At 41.0% G+C, this 24,915-nt stretch overlaps 1 protein-coding gene across 3 annotated transcripts in view; it reads left to right on the plus strand.

Annotated features, from left to right (window-relative positions):
* Positions 1-699: 699 nt before the first annotated feature.
* SH3BGR (SH3 domain binding glutamate rich protein) overlaps positions 700-24,915 on the plus strand; it is a 77,614-nt gene continuing 53,398 nt past the window's right edge. Inside the window, exons 1-3 of one of the 3 annotated variants that reach the window (XM_055569716.1) lie at positions 702-935; positions 8,590-8,775; positions 21,432-21,512. In XM_055569716.1, coding sequence (XP_055425691.1) covers positions 891-935; positions 8,590-8,775; positions 21,432-21,512 — 312 coding nt within the window. In that variant the 5' untranslated portion in view covers positions 702-890. Of the gene's footprint in view, positions 936-8,589; positions 8,776-21,431; positions 21,513-24,915 lie in introns of all 3 variants that reach the window. The other 2 variants (XM_055569715.1, XM_055569718.1) reach the window with 2 other exon arrangements.

Below are 24,915 nucleotides of genomic sequence, written 5' to 3' on the forward strand. Positions count from 1 at the left end.
TTGGGGAACCAAGATCACACGTGCCATGCGGTGTGGTCAAAAGATTAAAAAAACCCCAAACATACTTTGTACACTAGGTGCCACTACTGAATGGCTTAATAATAAAAATCACGCACCCTTTAAAAACATTAATAACCAACCACTACTGCTGATCCAGAAGGGATACTCTTTCTTATTAATGACAAACGTACTTTCTTGAATAAAGTTTCATCACTTGTTCCTTTATTTTTTTTCACTCAGCGAAATTTATCTGACGCAATATAATAAAGCAAGACCTATGTAATGCAGAATTAAAGTGGAGATTCATTAAAGCGGACTTCAGTTGAAGGTCATTTAATTTTTTAATTTGTCATAAAATTTTAAATTAAGGAAGCCCGTCTTTATTTATTTAAAGGCTTCTGTGGCTGTTCTGACCCTTCCTTGTGCGTTTGCCAAAAGCCCTGTAAACAAAGCCTCCTCAGGGACAGAGGTGGTTATCTGGGCTTCTCCAGCTCCTTCCCTTCTCTCCGCCACCCTCCGCCCCGGGCCCCGCCTCCCTCCGCCCCGGGCATCTCCGCGCAGGCCTCTGATTGGTGCAGAGCGCAGCCTTGCCTTTTAGGGACAGTTGTCGGGCTTTTAAAGAGGTAAGGGAAAGGGTGCAGTGGCTGCTTTTATCAACCAATCAACTGTTTTCTTGCCAGATCCCCAAATATTCCCGGGCCAATGGAGGGGAGAGCCCAGGATGCTCGGGAGAGGCCGGGCTTAAGTTGAGCCGAGAGGCAGGCGCTCAGACAGCCTTGGGGCCCCGCCAGCCCCCATCTGGCTCTTGTCTGTGTCGCTGTCAGTATCTGTCTAGCTCCGCGTTCTCTCGCAGGGGTGTGTTGGGGGGAGTCCTCATTCCGACTCTCAAAATGGTTATCAAAGTGTTTGTTGCCACATCATCTGGGTCCATAGCGGTAGGTGTCTGATGGAATTCGGGGGCTTTCTTCTCGTCCTCTTTTCTGAAAAACTCAGACTTGGAAGTAGAAGCAGCGGGTATGGCCCAGCGCTGGGCTTACATTTCTTTTTGAGGCGTGTGTAAGTAAGCCTGCGAGCCCTTTGCTCTCTGCCTTGATCTGAATGGTGTAAGGTGTGTAAAACGTGTGATCTGGGGCAGCTGGGTGTGGAATGGGATTCGAGGAAGGGGGGTGTGTTGGATGCTAAGACTTAATGTGTGATTTGTGTCTATTGTGTCGCATCTTTGGTAGAATCAGAGGCTTTTTGTGTGTGTGTGTGTGTGTGTGGAATGTTTCTGCCATTCATCCTGTGAGACTTAGACAAATCTAATATTGCAAGTAAATGACACTTTATGTAACAACATTTTTAGCTTATGATGGGCCAGATTACTAAAATGACCCCTGGCTGTAATGACTTGTGTATGTGGTGTAATCCTAAGGAAAGTGTAAAGTTAGCATGTGTAATACTATTATTTGAGGGTAATGATGTCACAGTGAAAAAAACCAAATATCTCTGAGGTTACAGATTTAAATGCTCTAGGAATCCAAACAGACCAAAAATAGGTGCTTTATCTGATTTCCTTGGGACAAGGCTGGGAATCACCCAGCCATCTCTCTAAGTCCAGCCTTCGTTTTGTGCCTTAAGAAATAGGGGTAAGGGAGGGACTCATTTTATCCTTGGAAATGATTCAGGCTTTGATATTAGACTTGAACCTGCAGTGTCTCTCTGGGACTGATATTTGGACCAGCATTTTAGCATCTGCAAGGCTGTGGAGAGAAAACAGTTTTATTAGTCCTGAGAAGTGAAGACCAGCACAAGGGCTGTTTCCTTTTATATCTGATTCCTGGAACTTCTCGGGTTGCAGCTTGGATTTCAGCGGTCCCTCAGCCAGGATGACACCCTAGGCGAGTGACTGGCCCAGGGAACAATCCTAACAGCAGCTACTGAATGGCTTCCCCTCTCCCCTACCACCCACCTCCAGCCCTGAAAGTTCACACCGTTTCGAGAGAGGACAAGAGGAAAACCTGAGAAAAGAGCCTGGTCTTTCCTTCTGACACAACTGTTTAATGATCTGCCGAGCATCTTTCATGATGTTCCAATTTTATGAAAAAATTCCAAATGTTAAAATGGTAAAGTCTTTTACGGCTGTTGATGACCTCAGAAATTTGATCTACAAAAAGCACATTTTTGGATTGCTTAGATTAAAAAAAAATTTTTTTTTAAAGAAAATGGCTTTCATCATGGAAAATGGCTTTCATCGTGGGCTTCACATAAGCTGTTGGCACACTCATTGCTGGAAACTTTTACTGCTAACCTGTCAATCTTGTACATATTCCATAGATCAGATCTAAGTGACCCTAGACATCCTTAACAAAGACAATGAGCAAACAGGTCCTTTCTTTGGATTTTCTGATTTCCTACGTTCTTGAAATTTGGGAACATGATTTAATTAGCCTGGGAGGACCTGGAGGGGTACTGTTTATTCCAGGATCTTGAAAAATCCAAGTTCATTTTGCTGCTGTAAGCAAATGTTTTGGTGCCACGTGGGACGATGTGACCTTGAGAAAGTTATTTCACCTTGTTAAGCCTCAATTTCCTTGTCTGTAAAATGATAAGAATAGAACTCAACTCAACTTACTTAGGAAGTAAGTTAAGAGTGAGAGGCAGTAAGGGTCAGTAAGCAAGGGTCAGTAAGTAAGGGTCAGTAAGCTAAGAGTGCCCAGCATGGTGTCAAGTGCTTAATAAATATTATCATTATTAGTTAATGCTATAATTATCAGCTATTAATATTGTTATAGCTATTGGATATTATAATTATTAGTTAATGTTAAATGTTAATAATATTATTAGTAATTGTTAATCAATATTATTGTCATTGTTATAATTATTAGTTAATATTAGAAGGTCTTCATTTATGATGATGTTCAGAATAATTATCTCAAGCCACATAAATTGAAGAATTTCTGTCTTATCATAAAGAATAAGAACAGATTATTCCTACGGTGTCTGTGCTAAAGATTTTTCCTGGTTGAGGGAATTTCACCCGGAAGTTTCTTTGCAGGACAGCCCAGGGCAGCTGCCAGCACTTACGCTGTGTGGATGGTGGTTGGTCTACAAAACTTTTACTCCTTATTTCTTCAGTCTATATGCTTTAAAAATAGGTTCTTGCCTGTGACATCATCGGAGAGAGCATTATGACTTCTGTTGGATGAATGAAATAAATGAAAAAGGAAAATACTGATTGTAATCTCTTGATGAAGATTACACATGCAGTTGTGTATTACATCTCTGTTTTAACAGTTGATGCCCAACTGTGGTTCCATGTTTTACTACTTTAGAGATAGATGTGGGTGAAGAGACCCTGGGAGCAGGAAAAGGTTGTGTCTTTGTGTCTAACCATCCCCTCATCTTGAAGGCCATTGTTGCAAGGGGCTGAAGACAAAGGGAGACAGATCAGTCCTCCCTGTTTTCAAGATGCACAGCCCCTGAGCCACCATCATTAAGGACAGACTAATGGTGGCTCCTGGATTTCTTAGTCCTTTTTCCAGTCTTGGGCTTTCCTGGTGGCTCAGATAGTAAAGAATCTGCCCACAATGCAGGAGACCCAGATTCTCTCCCTGGGTTGGAAGATCCCCTGCAGAAGGGAATGGCTATCCATTCCAGTATTCTTGCCTGGAGAATTTCATGGACAGAGGAGCCCCGTGGGCTACAGTCCACGGGGTCACAAAAGAGTCAGACACAGTTGAGAGACTAACCTTATCACTTCATAGAGGGAAAAACATAGCTATTGAACTGATGACTCTGGGTGTGACCTTGGGAAATTCTTTAATTCACTGCACCTCAGTTTTGTTATCTTAAGATGCTGATCAGAATTCTTGCCTGGTGTGGCATTCAGGACGAGACAATGAGGTAACAGTGTACTGGGTGCCTGATTGTGCAGCTACTCGAATTGTGGTGCAAAAGGCTTTTCCATGCATTCCTTAGTTCTCACCAGCCCTGGGAGAAAGGCAGAATTCTATCCATTTTGCAGATGAGGTGATGGACAAGCAGAGCTTCTGCTCAGATAGTAACCTTCCTGGCCAGGATGGACTCGCAGGTCACCTGTCACTTAGATGTAGCATGCTTTATGTTACAGTGCAGTCACCTCTTTTGGAGAGGTTTCTAACTGTACAAGACAACAAGTGGGAGGTGCCAAGCGAGTGGCCCAAAGACCCCTCTGATGCATCACAGTCACCAACAGTGGCCGGTGACTTCAGGACCCCGAATGACACTTTCTTTTTATTTTTTGATTCATTTTATTTCGGTATAGTTGATTTACCATGTTGTGTTAATTTTTGCTGTATAGCAAAGTGATTCAGTTATATATTCATATACGTTCTTTCTCAGATTCGTTTCCATTATGATTTATCACAGGATATTAACTATGGTTCTCTGTGCTATATAGTCGGGCCTTGTTTATCCATTCTATATGCAATCGTTTGCATCTGCTAATCCCAAATTCACACTCCATCTCTCCCACACCCTCCTCCCCTTTGGCAACCACAAAACTGTTCTCTTTGAGAATGACACTTTCTTATGAGTCAATGTAACAGGATAAGAAAACAGAGCTTTCTGAACTTCCACTGAGGTCCCAAAGGCTCCAAGTGGCACAGACCCTGAGGACCCCAGACCCTCCAGAGGGGCTGCTCAGAAGGATGAGGCAGCCTTGGCCATGGCACCCTGGAGAGGGGAGAAGGGGTGAAGCATGCAAGGAGAAGTGGGTCTGTGGTGAGGACTGTTGGGGGACTCTGCACCACCCCTCCCCTTGAAGTCTTGAAGGGGAGCTCCCCTCTGGGGGCTGATGTTGTGTCCCTGGGGTCAGCTTGGGAGGCCATGTGGAGAAAAGCTGTACATCGACTGCAAGGAGTGGGGAGTGTGTAGCGGGGTTCCTTGAACAAGGGTCCACCGAGGGGGTGTTGCAAGAGAGTGCACCCACACTCAAATGGGTATCAGAGTGTGGGCAAAGGCCACGTGCCAGCCAGGTGGAGTCACGTGCTCACCCCTCTCTCTGGGCTCATCCTAAGACCCTTCTCCAGCCCCCAGCAGAAGTCAAGTGCTCCAGATAGCTAGGAGAGCAATGCTTTTGACCTATTTTAAGTGACTGGTGTTTGGGAAGTCCAGGATGGCAGATTTTATTTTTCTTCTCTTTTTTTGAATGAGGTGCTGAGAGAGAAACTTTAATGCAATATCATGCTCCCAACAGTCAGTCAACTTTCTGTAGATGTAATTGCTTGTCTTGAGAGGGATAATAGTCAACAGATCGTCCCCTCCTGTTTTCTCCATTTTTCTTTGACTTTCCAGAAGAGAAAAAATAAGTCAGGACTTGGGAAAATGTTCTCCATCTATTTAGAAATTGTGGAATAAAATTAAATCCTTTTCCATCCCACCTCAAGTCCTAAGGCATGATTTTTTTTTAAGTTCTTCTTTTTTATAATTGACATGTAGTTAATTTACAATGTTGTGTTAGTTTCAAGTGTGTTGTATAGTGATTCAGTTAAGTCCTGAGCCGTGATTAATAGAGATGGGAATGTCGTCCGTGGGGAAGTGGACTTCAGCCAGGCTGAAGGTATTTGAGGAGCAAGGAAGAGAGGGGTTTGAACAGAATACAGAATGTTGCCTTCTGAGTATTTAACTAAAAGGAAATCTACCTGAAGTGAGGATGTCTCTACTCTTTGAAACAGCAAGGTTATCTCTGAAAATAACTAAAGGAGTAAGTGATTTATAAAGTGGCATAAGTAATTATGAACAGGTTGGAGAGTATGTAGAGAAAACATGATTAATTAAAGTAATAATTTAGTCCAACAACCGGTCGTCGTGTCTGGTGGGATTTTCTGATATTCAGAAACTCCTCCGTGAGGCCCGGGAATATGGAGTCCAGTTTCCACTAGAAGGACCAGGAGATCTGGGGTTCCCCTAGCATAGCCTTGGGGAAGCTCACCCTGGTGGGGAGGTGAGCAGTCTGTCCATTGGTTCTGAGAGATGTGACACTCAGGAATGTGCCCAAGTGCTTATGCCAGATTCTTAAGGGACCTTCCATCATTCTATTCCTTTCTGTATGACTTATGTTTTTATTTTTTGTCTACGCTTGCCCCAAACTGAAATAGATCCCTTGGCCTGAGTCTTATGGATTAAATGTTGTACTGTAGCTAAGAGCAGCCTTTAATTTATTGACCTAATGCTTTTAGTTGTTTTATCTTTGTTATGTTGATGGTACAAATATTAATTAAGAAAATGTATGATTACCATTTATATATGGGTATATGTAATTTATATACAAAAATTTATATATAATTTATATTTAGGTAAGTATTGGATACTCAGTCGTGTTCAGCTCTTTGTTACTCCATGGAGTGTAGCCCACCAGGCTCCTCTGCCCTTGGGATTCTCCAGGCAAGAATACTAGAGTGGGTTGCCATTCCCTTCTCCAGGGGACCTTCCTGACCCAGGGATGTAACCAGGTCTCCTGCATTGCAGGCAGATTCTTTACCATCTAAGCCACTAGGGAAGCCCATAATTTATATTCACTGTACATTAATTAAAATTATAAAACAGTAATTTATATTAATTAAATTATTAAACAGTAACATTATGCTTATAATTAATATGCTATATCTATATATAATCAAGTCACCACCCAAACCAAATTACATAGGGTTTGTTTTTGGTGGTGATTTGATTCTAGGGCATAAGCATCCATATGTATCTTTCTTTACCTTACCTTAGGAAGGAACCTCTACACAAAAGTCATTGATATAATCAATCATTTTGGCAAAAATAAATAAAATAAGAATTTTGGGAAGGTGTATAAATCTCTGAAAGCTCAGTTGGTAAAGAATCCACCTGCAGTGCAGGAGACTCTGGTTCGATTCCTGGATCGGGAAGATCCACTGGAGAAGGGATATGCTACCCATTCCAGTATTCTTGGGCTTCCCTGGTGGCTTAGCTGGTAAAGAATCTGCCTGCAATGTGGGAGACCTGGGTTCGATCCCTGGGTTGGGAAGATCCCCTGGAGAAGGGAAAGGCTATCTATTCCAGTATTCTTGCCTGGAGAATTCCATGGACTGTATAGTCCATGGGCTCTCTAAAAGTTGGACACGACTGAGTGACTTTCAGTGACTTTTATAAATCGATAAAGATTTATATCGAATGAATTGGGTTTAAACAAAAGAGGATTTGAATCTAGATGTTGGGTTTAGGATGGGCATGTACCTTTTCAGCGTTTGGAATCCTCAGAATCTAGTCCTTCTGCTGATAAACAAGTTACACGAAAATGACAAGGGGGCTCATATCCTAGAAAACATTCTTAATGACTATTTTCGTTGTGAGGCAATATTCCATTCAGAGGACTTAAAATTAAGATATTGGATATTTTTATATCAAAGAAGATACTAATGTAAACTTTCAGTTTTAAGAAAGGACCATATTGTGCCTCTTTATCATCTGTGCAAATGAGTGCATTTTTTTTTTACCCAAATAACATCTTATGAATCTATTCATGTGAAGAGCTTGGCACCATGTCTTGTGCAGGGTAAGGAATCAATAAATGAGTATTGATTGATTTATGTTATTGATCATTCTGAAGTTTCTCCCAGGGTTCTTACAATGTGGTCCACACTCTGCTGTAAGTTGTCTACAAAAGAGACTGGTGGTCCAGTGGGTAAGACTCCATGCTTCCAATGCAGCAGGTGCAGGTTTGATCCCTGGTCAGGGAACTAAGATCCCACATGCCCTCAGTCAAAAAAAAAAAAAAAAAGGCATTGTGCATTCTGGGAGTAAATTCCTTGACTGAAGAGAGAAAAATTCTGACTGAAGAGAGAAAATTGTAATTGTTTCTGGGGAAGGAGTGCTAAGATTTCAAGATGGCCACATTCCAAAGAAATGACATTGGTAGAATACAGTCCTTACTTGTGAACCACGTGTGGAGAAAAGGGCACCTGGGTTTTCTCTTAGGTGCGGCTGCACTTTGATTTTACTTAAAGAGTTGGTTGTGAATAGAGAACAGTTATTTTACTGCTTTACTCTTTCATGTGCCAGGAGAAATATCCACCAGCTTTTCTAGTTTTTTCCCTGCTCTTCCTTTTCCAATAACCTCCATGCGGACTTTTCGGCTTCCCGTGTTATTTCTAAAGCTACGTTTGTTCAGCGTGACTCATGTTCCCATTTTCATAACTGTGAATAGTGCCTTTTAGTGTGGGTATACTTGGTATTTGAGTTTCATAGTAAATTGTGTTCTTTTACTTCTTTCTATCATCTTGTTCTTTGTAACCAATCTCTATTTATTTTTTGGCTTTAAAGCTTAGCAGAGAATTAAAAGCATTTTGACGACCTCAAATAAAAGCTATGATGATAGTATCTTTATTCCTATTCAGTTGACTATATCATGATTTAAACATTGATGAGATTAAATTTTCAGAATTTAAATGATTGCTCTGTTGATCCTATTAAATGAAGAAGTGTGATTTTATGATTTTTCTTGTTTAAATACTTAGCAAAGTTATTGGTATTGTATGGTATAGTTGGAGAATGGGTTTTTACAAAACAGTCTAACGGTAATCCTTTTCTTCTCATGACTAGATTAGGAAGAAACAGCAAGAAGTTGTGGGCTTTTTGGAAGCTAATAAAATCGATTTTAAGGAGTTTGATATCGCTGGAGATGAAGACAACAGGAAGTGGATGAGAGAAAATGTTCCCGGAGAGAAGAAACCTCAGAATGGGATTCCGCTGCCTCCTCAGATCTTTAATGAGGAGCAGTATTGTGGGGTGAGATTTAGTTTCTCTGAAAATTCTTCTGCATGTGTGTTTATCAGAAATTGTTTAAAGCGGATAAGCTTCGAGGTAGCATTTACATTTGTTGACATTTTTCAGCTTGTGATCTATTTCTACCATTTGATACCTGGATGGTTAGATCCATGGTGGAGAATAAATAGTTAAGATTTTAAAAATGATAGAAACAATAAAATGATGATTCAGAAGTTCTTGGGATTCCTTTAGGTTTTTTATTTTATTTTGAAGAGAGGAGGCCACTTGTTCAGGCAAAACAAGCGTTTAGTTGAAAAGACATTCTGTTCAACCTGGTAGGGTACACATACGTGCATCCACTGCGTACACTTTCACCTTTGTAAAGAATGATTTGCAGAAGTAAAGTTTTGTGTGAAAGTGAAAACGTTAGTCCCTCAGTCATGTTCAACTGTTTGTGATCCTATGGCCTGTAGCCCGCCAGGCTCCTTTGTCCATGGACTTCTCCAGGCAAGAATACTGGAGTGGGTTTCCATTTCCTTCTCCAGGGTGTCTTCCCAACCTAAGATCGAACCCGGGTCTCCTGCATTGCAGGCAGAAAGTTTTGTGTAAATGCATCTAAATGGCTAAAAAACTGTTCTGGACACCCTTCCTCCTTGTGAGGACACAACAAGAAGATGACTGTTTATGAACCAGAGAGGGGGTACTCAACAGACACTGAATCTGCTGACACCTTCATCTTGGACTTCCGGCCTCCAGATCTGTGAGAAATAAATGTCTGTTGTTTGTAAACCACCAAAAACAAAACAAAACCAACAAAAACTCTTCTGGGCATTTAATTATAATAGCAATTTTATTTTATACATTTAGTCATTCATTTTACCACAAAATCATTTTTTCCTCAGGGTTTACAGATTCTACTTGGTAAATCAAATTGTTGAAAAGAAACGTTTAAAAGCTCAAAGGAGTTTGGAGCATGAGAACTGGAGTTAGCTTTGGGGGGTCATCTAAGTCTTCCAGGTCATTTTTCAGACTTGGCCATCATGCTTCTGGAAGGCAGAGGGAACTAATTACCCAGAGCTGTGCTGGTTCTGGAGGTTGGAGCCTGGCATAGGATTTTTTCACTCACTTCTTCGCTTTTATAAAAAATTAATTATTTATTAAAAAATTGTAGGCAATTTTTATTTTGTTTTGCTTCACCACATGGCATGTGGGATCGTAATTCCTCGACCAGGAATCAAACCTTTGCCCTTTGCCCTGGAAGCATGGAGTCTTAACCACTAGACTGCCAGGGAACTCACCACCTTTCTCCTTGCTATACAAAATTGCTGGTCCTTTAGCTCAGCTTCTCTTTGTTATTATATTTCTCACCTAAAGCAAGTGTCATCAAACTACAGCCCGAGTGCCAAGGCCTGCAGCTATCTGTTTTGGTGAAATTTTATTGGACACGCCTGCACTAATTTACCACCTAGTGCCTATGGCTAATTTTGCATGATGGCAGAACTGAGCAGTTGCAACAGAGACCATCTGACCCACAAAGCCAAAAACATTGAGATTTACTGTCTTTTCTGGTGGTTCAGATAGTAAACAATCTGCCTGCAAAGTAGGAGATCCAGGTTTGATCCCTGAGTCAGGAAGGTCCCCTGAGAAGGAACTGGCAACCCACTGCAGTATTCTTGCCTGGAGAATCCCATTGACAGAGGAGCCTGGTGTGCTGCAGTCCATGTGGTCTTAGAGTCAGACATGACTGAGTGACTAGATGACATGACATTTACAGAAAAGCTTTTAGACCTCTCATTTGAAGCATGAATTGTTCTGCTGTTGGGGGTTCATATTACTTTCTTAGGGCTGATATAACAAAATACCACAAACCTGGTGATTCTTATGGACTGTATGTTTGTGTCCCCCTAAATTTGTACATTGAAGTTCTAAGGCCCAAGGTGATGGTATTTGAAGAAGGGATCTTTGGGAGGTGATTAGGATCAGATGAAGTCCTGTGGGTGGGGCCTTCATGGTGCGATTAGTTCCCTTATGGGAGGAGGAAGAAAAAGAGACCCCTTTCTCTTCACCCTGTGGTCACACAGCCAGAGGCAACTGTCTATGAGCCAGGAAGAGAGCAGCACTCAATGATGCTGTACCCAGAACACATTTCTGTTAGTCAGCCACCCAGAGTATGGTATTTTGTTATGGCATCCCCAGCTGATGGTTACAGTGCTTTAAAACAACAGAAATTTATTCTTTTACAGTTCTGGAGGCCAGAAGTTTTAAATCAAGGCATCAGTAGGGTTGGTTTGTGCTGCAGGCTCTAAGCGAAAATCTGTTTGATGAGTCTCTCCTGGCTTCTCGTGGCCGCCAGCCATCTCTGACATTCCTCCACTTGTTGACACATCAGGTCCATCTCTGCCTCCATCTTTACATGGCCTCCTTCTTGGGGTCTCTCTGTGTCTTCACATGGCTTTCGTATAAGGACAGAAGTCATTGGAATAGGGTCCACCCTAGTCCAGCATGGCCTCATCATAAGTAACTACATCTGTGAAAGTAAAAAGAGAAAGTGTTAGTTGCTCAGTCATGTCTGAGTCTTTTTGACCCCAGGGATTATAGCCCACCAGGCTCCTATGTCCATGGGATTTTCCAGGCAAGAATACGGAGTGGGTAGTCATTCCTTTCTCCATAGGATCTTCCTGACTCAGGGATTGAACCCAGGTCTCCTGCATTGCAGGTGGGTTCTTTACCATCTGAGCCACCAGAGAAGCCAAAATCCCAATTTCCAAATAAGGTCATTTTCTGAGATTCTGGGTGGACATGGCTTTTGAGGGGGAAGTACAGGCTGTGTGAATTTACATGGCTGTGTTAGGCTTCTTCAGAGGCTTAACTTAAAGTCCTGTGGATATGAGAGTGTTTTCAAACAGGTTTAAGGTGTTGAGCAATTATTTAGTGGAACTTATGGCCAGTCCCTTGAACTGCAAGGAGATCAAACCAGTCAATCCTAAAGGAAATTAACCCTAAATATTCATTGGAAAGACTGATGCTGAAGCTGAAGCTCCAATACTTTGGCCACCTGATGCAAAGAGCTGACTCATTGGAAAAGACCCTGATGCTGGGAGAGACTGAAGGCAATAAGAGTAGGGGGTGGCAGAGGATGAGAGTTTAGATAGCATCACTGACTCTGTGAGCATGAATTTGAGCAAACTCCAGGAGATAGTAGAAGACAGAGGAGCCTGGTGTGCTGCAGTTCATGTGGTCACAAGGAGCTGGACACAATTTGGTGACTAAACAAGGAACAATGGTCCAGTTCAACTCTCTTGTGATTGAAGCTGGGGCCTCCCAGAGTGAGGAAAATATTTCCTTGGTAAGGGAGGGTCCCTCCCCTGTACACCACACTCCTCTCCCCACACTCTCCAGACTGGTTGGCTTCCGGACATCTCTCCAACCTGACCTGAATTTCTAAGAATTGTGGCTCTTATTAGATAAGGAAAGGGAGAAAAAGGCTTCTTGGGGTGGGGGCCAATGGTGATGGTCAATTTTTATTTTTTAGAAATTAAAAATTTATTTATTTATTTGTCTGCACTCAGTCTTAGTTGCCTCATGGGGGATCTTTGTTGAGTCATGAGGGATCTTTTGTTGTGGTGCACGGGCTCTCTAATTGTGGTGTGAGGGCTCAGTTGTTGAAGTGTGTGGTCTCAGTTGCCTCATGGCATGTGGGATCTTAATTTCCCAACCAGGGGTCTAACCCACAGTTCCTGCATTGCAAGGTGGATTCTTAACTACTGGGCCACCAGAAAATTCCATATAAATTTTTTTTTTTTAATAATTGAAAAATGAGTCTGTGTACACACAGAAAAATTAAAATGGTTCCAGAATTGTCCACAGTGGAGATGATTCTTCCTCCCATTTTAGACCCCTCTAGTTCCTTTTTCTGCGGAGAAGGCAATGGCACCCCACTCCAGTCCTCTTGCCTGGAAAATCCCATGGATGGAGGGGCCTGGTGGGCTGTAGTCCATGGGGTCGCTAAGAGTTGGACACGACTGAGTGATTTCACTTTCACTTTTCACTTTCATGCATTGGAGAAGAAAATGGCACCCCACTCCAGTGTTCTTGCCTGAAGAATCCTGGGGACAGGGGAGCCTGGTGGGCTGCCGTCTATGGGGTCGCACAGAGTCGGACACGACTGAAGTGACTTAGCAGCAGTAGCAGTAGCAGTTCCTTTTTCTGAGGTGGGCCAGATTTATGAACCCACCACCTGGGAAGTTACACCTGGCTCCACTCAAGAGAGCACTCTGCTTATTTTAACACTCTATTGTTGCTGTCTTGAAATTCATAATGATTTTTGAAAAAGGGTTGCCTTGTTTTTATCACTTTATTTGCACTGGGCCCTGCAAATTATGTAGACGTCCTGCTTTGACCCACCAATGTTGGCAATTTCTTGTTTGGCCTTCCATGAATTTTGTATGTGTATTAACCATTGTTAATCACTTTAAAAAATGGGAATAAACTCTATACACTTGTTCTTTTCACTTAATAACTGTATCTCAGAGGTTATTGCAGAGCTGCACATATTCTTTTTGAAAAGCTTTTTAAAATTTTATATTGGCGTATGTAGTGTGTTAGTTGCTCAGTTCTTCCTGACTCTTTGCAACCTCATGGCCTGTAGCCAGCCAGGCTTCTCTGTCCATGGGATTCTCTAGGCAAGAATACTGGAGCGGGTTGCCATTTCCTTCTCCAGGGCATCTGCCTGACCCAGGAATCGAACCCATGTCTCCCGCTTTGCCGGCAGATATTTTTTTTTAAACCACTGAGCCACCATGGAAGCTCAGGAGTGGGATTGGTGGGTCACATATTCTTTATTTCAGTGGTTGCAAAACATTCCGTTGGATATGACATAATTAATTGCCACAATTCTCTAACGGGAAACATTCAGGTTGTTTTCAGTTTCCCTCTGGCTCAGCCTGCAATGCCGGAGACCTGCATTCAACCCCTGGGTTGGGAAGATCCCCTGGAGAAGGAAATGGTAACCTACTCCACTATTCTTGCCTGGAAAATCCTATGGACAGAGGAACCTGGCATGCTACAGTTTGTGGGGTTGCAAAGAGTCAGACATGACTGAGCGACTTCACGTCTTTTCTCAGCTACAGACGATGCTGCAGAAGTCTCTTTACACATACAGAACTTTGTGTTGAGTCTGGGTGTATATATAGGATAAATTCCTAGAAGATGTGCTGAGTTACAGCATATAGGCATCTCATATTTCAATAGATATTAAATCTGGACTGTAGTTGCACCAGTTTATATTTGGGTGTGGCTGGTTTCCTGTGACTTTGACAATACTCTATATACAAACTTAATCAATTTGTTACATGAAAAATGTGTTCTCACTGCTTTGACTTGGATTTCTGTCTTTATTGCAGAGGCTGAACATCTTTTCCTCTGTTTATAAGCTTTCTGTGTTTTTTTTTTCTATAACTTTCTACTTTTTCTGTTTGGTTCCAGGTAATGTTTATTGGCTTGTGAGAATCTTTACTTATGATGGAAAGTAGCCCTTTCACTACCATAGATGTTGCAAATATTTCCCTATATTTCTTATTTGTCTTTTGACTTTTCGAAGTTTTTTTTTTTTTTTGGAATGCAGGGCTTAACATTTATTTTCTGTAGACAGTTTATTAATATATTTTATAGTCCCTGCACTCTATGTCTTGTTTAGAAAATCATTCAGCGCTCTAATATCATTAAAGGAATCATCTTGTTTTCTTCTAGTACTTTTCTAGTGAAAGTAGAATTTTAAATCTCTTACTTTTTCTTATTTTCCTGTCCTTTTCAGTTAAGACTAGTTACAGTGGGGATGATACTGAAGTCTTTTCTTTCAACCTATGTTTATCCCAGAATAAAAATTCTGTAGTTATTTTCTGCTACAGAAATAGAACTTCAAAGGCATTTCTTATTTCATTTTACTGTCATCTAGCAATGCTTTCTGTATTAACTGTGGAAGAAGAAAAGATTTCCCAACTAAGAAAAAAGACTTCTATTTTTAAGATGTGTTTTCCTATTATAAATACGGCTCTAATGAGATAAGCATACAAATGATTTTATGTTTAGCTGTTTTGAATTCTTTCTGCATTCAGAGAGGTATTAGTAGTTTTTCTTACTAGCAGCTTTGCTAAACTTGCTTTTCTGCAATCTGTGGATATTCCCAACAAAAGGGCATTAATGAGGCAGAGGACTTTGTTTTCAGAAAGTAGGTAAAATGACTATTTGTATTGTAGATTCCAATTTTAAAAAGAGATTCAAAGTTCTGAAGGACATGTCAGGTTTGAAATGGCATAGTTGTTCAGTTGCTAAGTTGTCTCCGATTCTTTGCATACAACCCCATGGACTGCAGCACGCCAAGCTTCCCTGTCCTTCACTATCTCCTGGAATTTGCTCAAACTCATGTCCATTGTGTCAAGGATGCCAGCATAAATCTACTCAATATTCTGTAATAGTCTATATGAGAAAAGAATCTGAAAAAGAATGGATATATGTCTATGTATAACTGAATCCCTTTGCTATGCACCTAAATCTAACACAGCATTGTGAACCAACTATCCTCCAATATAAAATGAAAATTAAAAAAATTAAGTAATAAACCTGCTTTAAAGAAATAAAATGGCATAAATCTGAATGGTTAGCATATCTTTCCACATGATAGAAATGTTGAGCATCAGAATAAGGCTATCACTTAAGTTGACTCAATGGCCTCTGTGAATTCTCAAATGATGCTGGCAGCAGCTGGAGGGGACCTCAAGGGCAAGCAGTGGCTTTCTCTGCACCAGGTCAGTGCAAGGGCTGGTGTCATGGGTGGTTCTGTGTACCATCGTGTCCCTGCCAGCCTGAATTCCTGCTGCTCTGGGCAGAACAGATGAAGATGTTATCTCGAGGGCATGGCAGACAACCTCTAGCTACAGAAAGGGGACACCGCCAGGAAGCCAGGCCCAGTGGAGGCCAGGTCACCTGTCTGGCAGAAAAATACTAACAGGAAGTGGCAGACTTGTCTGCTGATGCCAAGTTGGAGTCTGTGCATTTTCACCAATGTGAGGGTTGGAGTGCCTGCCTGGTCCTGAGCGCAGCTAAAAGGGTCTTCAACCATGCAGCAGAGAGGCAAATATGTCTGGGGACCCAGAGCTGCAAGAGGGGACAGGATGCCCGCCTGATTAGGGCAGGGGGAGGGTGTTTTCAACACACTGATGTTACTGAACATGCTGTTTTATTTTTTAATGTTTTTGTATGATGGCAATTTTATTATATCTTACATATAACTTTGATGTGTACATATCAACATGTTAATAAAAATTACGTTTTGTTTTGCCATTATGGTCAAGTTTTCTTTGCCTTTTAAATTAATTAATTTGTCTGTTTTTGGCCAAGCTCAGTCTTCATTGCTGCGCACGGGCTTTCTCTAGTTGCGGCAAGCAGGGGCTACCGTCTAGTGGTTCACAGGCTTCTCACTGAGGTAGCTTCTCTCGTTTCTGAGCACAGACTCTAGGCATGTGGGCTTCAGTAGTTGGTGGCACATGGGCTTAGTGGCTCTGCGGCATGTGGGATCTTCCCAACTAGGAAGAGGGATCCAACTGGTGTTCCCTGATTGGCAGGCAGGTTTTCAAATACTGGACAACCAGGGAAGTCCTTCTTTTTTTTTTTTTAATTTTATTGAAGTGTAGTTGAGTTACAATGTTATGTTAGTGTCTGATATATAACAAAGTGATTCAGTTATACATATATTTGTTTTCATATTCCTTTCCATTATGGTTTATCACAGGATATTGAATGTAGTTCCCTGTGCTATAACTATTACTTGACTACTTGTTAGTAATTCAGTTCAGTTCAGTTGCTCAGTTGTGTCCGACTCTTTGCAACCCCGTGAATCGCAGCACGCCAGGCCTCCCCGTCCATCACCAACTCCCAGAGTTCACTCAGACTCACGTCCATCGAGTCAGTGATGCCATCGAGCCATCTCATCCACTGTCATCCCCTTCTCCTCCTGCCCCCAATCCCTCCCAGCATCAGAGTCTTTTCCAGTGAGTCAACTCTTCGCATGAGGTGGCCAAAGTACTGGAGTTTCAGCTTTAGCATCATTCCTTCCAAAGAAATCCCAGGGCTGATCTCCTTCAGAATGGACTGGTTAGTTACTCAGTCATCTCCAATTCTTTGCGACCCTATGGACTGTAGCCCACCAGGCTCCTCTGTGCATGAGATTCTCCAGGCAAGAATACTTGAGTGGGTTGCTATTCCCTTCTCCAGGGGATCATCCCGACTGAGGGATCGAACCCAGGTCACCTGTACTGCAGGGGAATTCTTAACCACTGTGTCACCAGGGAAGCCTGAGAGAAGATGGCATCATGGATATTTGAAGCACTGGGTGACATCACCCCCATATCTCTGGTCCCTCTAAGAAGGTTTTAATATTTGTTTTTATCTGACCTCCCTCAAGGGCCTGGGAGTCAGGGCTGGAGTCAAGTGAAGTGGAACCTTTGTGAATTATAAATTCTTATCACTTTTATATTGGTAAAATGTATTTTTCAATTTTACAAAAAAGAAAAAAATGATGACCACAGCAGACAATTAAAATTTTTTTCCTACTTAACAAAATAAACCACCAACTCTATTTCAACCCCTCTTGTATTTAAAAATTGTTCTAAACCATCCACCCTGACTCCCTGTGGCAGTTCCATGGAGGCACACAGAAGGCATCCTTTGACTGTGGCCATTAGTAAAGAGATTGTGTAGCTCTTTATGTTTGTATGTCTTCTTCTGTATATCTTTAGAATATTCTTCTATTGAGTTTTTGCCTTTTCCTTATGATGGAAGAGGGAAAAGCATAATATATTATATATACTAGTATTATACACAGTTCAGTTCAGTTGCTCAGTTGTGTCCGACTCTTTGTGACCCCATGAATCGCAGCACGCCAGGCCGCCCTGTCCATCACCAACTCCCAGAGTTCACTCAGACTCACGTCCATCGAGTCAGTGATGCCATCCAGCCATCTCATCCTCTGTCATCCCCTTCTCCTCCTGCCCCCAATTTCTCCCAGCATCAGAGTCTTTTCCAGTGAGTCAACTCTTTGCATGAGGTGGCCAAAGTACTGGAGTTTCAGACTTAGCATCATTCCTTCCAAAGAAATCTCAGTGCTGATCTCCTTCAGAATGGACTGGTTGGATCTCCTTGCAGTCCAAGGGACTCTCAAGAGTCTTCTCCAACACCACAGTTCAAAAGCATCAATTCTTCGGCACTCAGCCTTCTTCACAGTCCAACTCTCACATCCATACATGACCACTGGAAAAACCATAGCCTTGACTAGGAGGACCTTTGTTGGCAAAGTAATGTCTCTGCTTTTGAATATGCTATCTAGGTTGGTCAGAACTTTCCTTCCAAGGAGTAAGCGTCTTTTAATTTCATGGCTGTAGTCGCCATCTGCAGTGATTTTGGAGCCCCAAAAAATAAAGTCTGACACTGTTTCCACTGTTTCCCCATCTATTTCCCATGAAGTGATGGGACCAGATGCCATGATCTTTGTTTTCTGAATGTTGAGCTTTAAGCCAACTTTTTCACTCTCCACTTTCACTTTCATCAAGAGGCTTTTGAGTTCCTCTTCACTTTCTGCCATAAGGGTGGTGTCATCTGCATATCTGAGGTTAGTGATATTTCTCCTGGCAATCTTGATTCCAGCTTGTGTTTCTTCCAGTCCAGCATTTCTCATGATGTACTCTGCATATAAGTTAAATAAGCAGGGTGACAATATACAGCCTTGATGTACTCCTTTTCCTATTTGGAACCAGTCTGCTGTTCCATGTCCAGCTCTAACTGTTGCTTCCTGACTTGCATACAGATTTCTCAAGAGGCAGGTCAAATGGTCTGGTATTCCCATCTCTTGATGAATTTTCCACATGATCAACACCGAAATCAGATTGATTATATTCTTTGCAGCCAAAGATGGAGAAGCTCTATACAGTCAACAAAAACAAGACCAGGAGCTGACTGTGGCTCAGATCATGAACTCCTTATTACCAAATTCAGACTTAAATTGAAGAAAGTAGGGAAAACCACTAGACCATTCAGGTTTGACCTCAGTCAAATCCCTTATGATTATACACTGTAAGTGAGAAATAGATTTAAGGGCCTAGATCTGATAGAGTGCCTGATGAACTATGGAATGAGGTTCGTGATATTGTACAGGAGACAGGGATCAAGACCATCCCCATGGAAAAGAAATGCAAAAAAGCAAAATGGCTGTCTGGGGAGGCCTTACAAATAGCTGTGAAAAGAAGAGAAGCAAAAAGCAAAGGAGAAAAGGAAAGATATAAACATCTGAATGCAGAGTTCCAAAGAATAGCAAGAAGAGATAAGAAAGCCTTCCTCAGTGATCAATGCAAGGAAATAGAGGAAAACAACAGAATGGGAAAGACTAGAGATCTCTTCAAGAAAATTAAAGATACCAAGGGAACATTTCATGCAAAGATGGGCTCGATAAAGTATTATACATTAGTTTAATATATATAAATATATATTAGTTATATATATACATGTTATATATATATACATATATACAGGCATATATATATATATATATATATATATGTATAAGCACACACACACACACACATATATATGTTGTTAAGAGCAAAACATTGTGAAATCATCCAAAATTTAGCAAGAGATGTCTGGGAAAATTTGCATGTTAGTGAGAGACTTTATTTTCTTGGGTTCCAAAATCACTGTGGATGGTGACTGCAGCCATGAAATTAAAAGACTCTTGCTCCTTGGAAGAAAAGGCATGACAGACCTGGACAGCATATTAAAAAGCAGAGACATTACTTTGCAACAAAGGTCCATCTAGTCAAAGCTATGGTTTTTCCAGTAGTCATGTACAGGTGTGAGAGCTGGACCATAAAGAAAGCTGAGTGCTGAAGAATTCATGTTTTTGAACTGTGGTGTTGGAGAAGACTTTGGCAAGTCCCTTGGACTGCAAGGAGATCAAACCAGTCCATCCTAAAGGAAATCAGTCCTGGGTATTCATTGGTAGGACCAATGCTGAAGCTGAAGCTCCAATACTTCGGCCTCCTGATGTGAAGAGCTGACTCATTGGAAAAGACCCTGATGCTGGGAAAGATTGAAGGCAAAAGGAGAAGGGGGTTGGCAGAGGATGAGATGGTTGAATAGCATCACTGACTCAATGGACATGAATTTGAGCAAATTCCAGGAAATAGTGTAGGACAGAGGAGCCTGCATGCTTCAGTCCATGGGGTCACAAACAGGCAGACATGACTTAGCGACTGAACAACAACAACTTACTAGTACTACTACTACTAATGCATCCTATCATGTAATCTTTCGCAACAACTAGTAAGCGTGTGTTCTGGGAATCAGTGAGTATTTCTAATACCAAAGACTCACTCACAGTATGTGATATTTCCCTTAAGATATGAGGCAGCTTACAAAAATACATTCAGTACCAAAGAAGAAAATAATCACAGAGAATCAGGGTGACAGGTAGGAAAAAAGCAAAGCTTTGGGTAAGATGAACACACAGGAATTACATAAGATCTTCTTAACATAGGTGGACTGTCTTTGGTTTTAAGCTCTTAACACATGTCAGAGGAGGGTAGGCAGTAGCAAGACCACATGTTTGCGAGTCCTGTTCAGTTCAGGCCAGACTAACCCTGTACAGGTTGAGCCTATGGCAACACTGTTGAAACTGCATTATAGCCCCAGCGATAAAGACTGGCAACAGGAAAGTGGACTGGAGGAGGATCTTTTATGTTTTAATGATGAAAAGTGAAACTCTTCTGAGCTATTGACTAACACACTGCTGGAGAGTTGGCTTAGGGCAGGATCCACCTGGTGAAGGACTGACGAGTGTGGCCTGGCCCCGGTGGGAGTCGGGGGAAGGGCAGATCTTTACTGAGCTTCTGAATTCCATCTGCTTCCAGGTTTCTAATGATTCTACAGTTTTTCCCCTTCGGGCAAAATGAACATGTTTCTAAACCCTCTATAATCTTGCAGCTCCTGGTATTGGAAGAGCCTGAGACAAGTCTAGTCCCTTGGTGGTGATTTAGTCACTAAGTTGTATCTGACTCTTTGCAACTCTATGTACTGTAGCCCACCAGGCTCCTCTGTTGTTGGGATTTCCCAGGCAGGGATACTGGAGTGGGTCACCATTTCCTCCTCCAAGGGATCTTCCTGACCCAGGGATGGAACCTGGATCTCCTATATTGCAGGTGGCTGCTTTACTGACTAGAAGCTACTATAATCACAGCACAGAAATCTTGTTTTAGTCCTGTGCAGTTTGGACCCTAATCAGGGTCTGAACCCATAGGACCAAATTATAAGGAAACCAGCTAAAGACGTGAAACTTTTAGATAAGACTTTCCCGATGTATGTTTGAGTCTTGTCAGTAATTCCTGAGCCAGAATACTCCGTGTGTGTGTGTTCTCACTATACTATAACAGGCACAATGAAGGCGTGTAAAAACAAATGTAAACTTCATGGTTCAATTTCCCAAATTTGGGGTTTATCATCTTTGGCAAAGCGAATAAACTTTTGTGTTAGCTCCTCACTTTATGACTAATAAATAAGAAAGATTAACTTAGGTCAATGTACTGGCTCACAAGTGTGCATTGGGTTTAATCATTCTTTTTCTTTGCTTCAAGGATTTTGACTCTTTCTTTTCTGCAAAAGAAGAGAATATTATTTATTCCTTCCTTGGCTTGGCTCCCCCTCCAGGCTCAAAGGTAAGCTTGAGCACCCCATGGGGTTCGATATAGGTCATAAGTGAGGATAAGATCAGCATCCGAGACTGTTAAATAAATAATGATCTTTAAATTAACATGATTGCAATATACTGTTTTTTCTTATGCAGAGATATGCATGGGTTCTACTAAAACATATTTCAGAACTATACTTTTATTATTTTTGAGGTTTATACCCGGTTATAATAAGTTTTACAATACATAAGTTAAGAAATATTGCATTCAATAATTTTAAGGGTGTTAATTGAATATGTAAAAATATAAATTCTCAGGTTATATCTATGAAATTATTTTGTTATGAATTTTTCACAACAGCTTATGTTAGTTAATTTTATAGTGATATATACTCTTCTATTATTTCTGTTTAAAATAAATTGAATTTTGCCTTTTTGTATCTGGTAAGGAGGGAAAAAGTATGATCTAGACTTGAAAATAAATTTCATAAGGTACCCCCCCGGTGTTGTTTCATATTTAATTATGTATTAATATCATTGAAATAAAGAATTATGCTAATAAAACAAGTATCATGAATTTGAATGTTTGATGGAGATCATCTGGCTTTATTCTTTACTTTCATTGAAACCCTTACCTCTACCAAGCATCTCATACATGACATAGATACAAGACAAGCACACATTTATCTAATTCATTTATTTCTTAGTTAATTTGTTTGTGCCCTGCTTCATTTCAAAAGAGATTTTTGTGAAAGTTAATTCTTGCACAATTAAATTCTGAGCTCCCCCCAAAGGCTTACCTTACAGAGATGGGTGTGTCTCAGAGGCATGTGGGTGTGCTGTCTTCCATGTGTCTGCATTCTTCAGGTAATAATGCCTGAGGTCTCTTTTATGAAGTTTAACAGATTCTGTCTCCAAATGGTAATGTAGATTTCCCAGGTGGCTAATGGTTCTATAGGAGGATAAAGCCTCCTGTTAAGATAATGAAACACCTTTCTGGCTTTGGTCAATTATTAACAGCTTAAAAAAAAGTGCTAAAAGCTATTATACACAATTCAATCTTTTTTATTTGATGAAAGAGTTTGTTAACGGAGTCACATTAGTTTAGCTAGTATGTTTAAGAGATGGTGCCTTAGTGTTAGGATATATTTCTTGGTGGGGACACTCAGGTCCCTGGGATCTTGAAAAGGAAAGGAAGGGTGGAGGGAAGAGTGTTTCAGGGAAAGGTAAGAGCAAGTGCAAAGGCCCTGAGGCAGCATAGAGCTTGGAGAAGACCTGCTTGATGGCCATGAGGCCTGAGTCCCTGGAGTGAGGGGAACAGATACATGGGATGCAGGGGTGGCAAGTGAGCAGCCTGTGGCTTACTGGGGTGCTCTGGAGTCTATCTTAGGTGTGTGAAGACATAAGGGTTTTTAAGCAGAGGAATAAAGTGATCTTATTTCCTTCTTAGAACTCTTTTGACTGCAACAGGATGAATGGATTGAAGTGGGATGAATGACTATAGATGTCATGGTGGCTTGGATTAGGGTGGTGGGGATAGAATGGTACAGAAGTGGATGACTTTAGTGCCTGTTCTGAAGGAAGAATGCTGGTAAGAACTGCTGATGGACTGAATCAGCGATGAGCATGTTGGACAGCAAAGAGATGTATTGCAGGTGGATTCTTTACCGTCTGAGCCACCACAAAAGGACCCCACTATTTGCAATGCAGCCTGGGCTAGAACCTTCGTTGCTGTCACTATTGCGCAGTGTTTATGTGTGTGCACTCTGGCAAAGTCCTTCAAGTCTCCTTTGGGAAGACAGACACTTGATGATTTATGGAAATGATATTATTTGTCACAGTATCATTTTGTAGTAAACAACATCGTGGAGAAGTGTCAGCAAAGAAATCAATCTTGCTCAAGCTAAAAATAGACATTCTTGACTATTGTGGAGAAAATGTATACTTATAAAATGATATTCAGCATTATAAGCAGCATTTTTGCTTGCAGAACCAGTTTTTTGTCTTAGGCAGGCTGTTCCAGGCCAAGTACTGGGCTGGTTTTCCTAAGAGAACTTTGTGAGTAAGCGTTGTCTCTGTAAAGTCAACCTTAGTTCTTCACAGGCATCTGGTCATATCTGATTCAATGAGCATCATTCTTCTATTTTATTTTTAACTGAAGTATAGTCAATTTACAATGTTGTGCCAATCTCTGCTGCAAAATGACCTAGGTATATACATATCTACATTCTTTTAAAATGTTCCTTTCCATTATGGTTTATCCCCAGAGCTGGATATAGTTCCCTGTGTTATACAGTAGGACCTTGTTGTTTCCCCATTCTAAATGTAATAGTTTGCATCAACCAGCCCCAAACTCCCAGTCCATCCCTTTCCCCCCTCTCTCTCTGCCTTGGCAACCACAACCCTGATCTCTAGGTCTGTGAGTCTATTTCTGTTTTGTAGGTAGATTCATTCTTTTTTATGGCCGAATAGTAGTCCACTGTATATATGCACCACATCATTATCCGTTCATCTATCAATGGACATTTAGATTGTTTCCATGTCTTGACTATTGTGAATATTGCTGTTGTAAACATAGGGGTGCACGTATCTTTTTGAATTATAGTTTTGTCTGGGTATATGCCCAGAAGTGGGATCATATGATAATTCTATTTTTAGTTTTCTGAGGACCCTCCATACTGTTTTCTGTAGTGGCCACATTAACTTGCATTCCCACCAACAGTGTAGGAGAGTTCCATTTTCTCCAGACCATCTCCAGCATTTGTAATTTGTAGACTTTTTAGTGGTGGCCATTTTGACCCCTGTGAGGTGGTACTTTGCAGTTTTGATTTGCATCTCTCTGATAATTAGTAATGTTGAGCATCTTTTCACGTGCCTACTGGTCATCTGTACATCTTCTTTTGAGAGTGTCTATTAAGGTCTTCTACCCATTTTTCAATTAAGTTGTTTGTATATTTTGGAGATTAAGCCCTTGTCAACTGTATCATTTGCAAATATTTTCTCCCATTTTGTAGGCTGTCCTTTTTTTTTTTTTTAAATTTCCTTTCCTGAGAAAAAGCTTGTAAGTTTGGTTAGGTTCCATTTGTTTATTTTTGTTTTTATTTCTATTGCCTTGGGAGACCAACCTAAGACATTTATATGATTTATGTCAGAGAATGTTTTGCCTATGCTCAGTGAGCCTCATTCTTAATAACACAGAAGCAAGGCTTTGGGTGCATAACCAGTTTCCAATTATGCCTGGGTAACAAGGAATATACATTCTTACTGAACCTAGGCAAATAACTATACTGTCATAAAAAGTAAAAAGATTCAATTAGAATTTTTGAATTCTGGAGGAATCAGATAGAATGTTATTTACAAATGTTTGATTTCAATGTACAAAAGTAGCATCTACTACAATGTCAAAATTTATAAAATACTTAAGAGAAAAA

This window comes from Bubalus kerabau, chromosome 2 (genome assembly GCF_029407905.1).
Source record: "Bubalus kerabau isolate K-KA32 ecotype Philippines breed swamp buffalo chromosome 2, PCC_UOA_SB_1v2, whole genome shotgun sequence".
Classification (NCBI taxonomy): domain Eukaryota; kingdom Metazoa; phylum Chordata; class Mammalia; order Artiodactyla; family Bovidae; genus Bubalus; species Bubalus kerabau.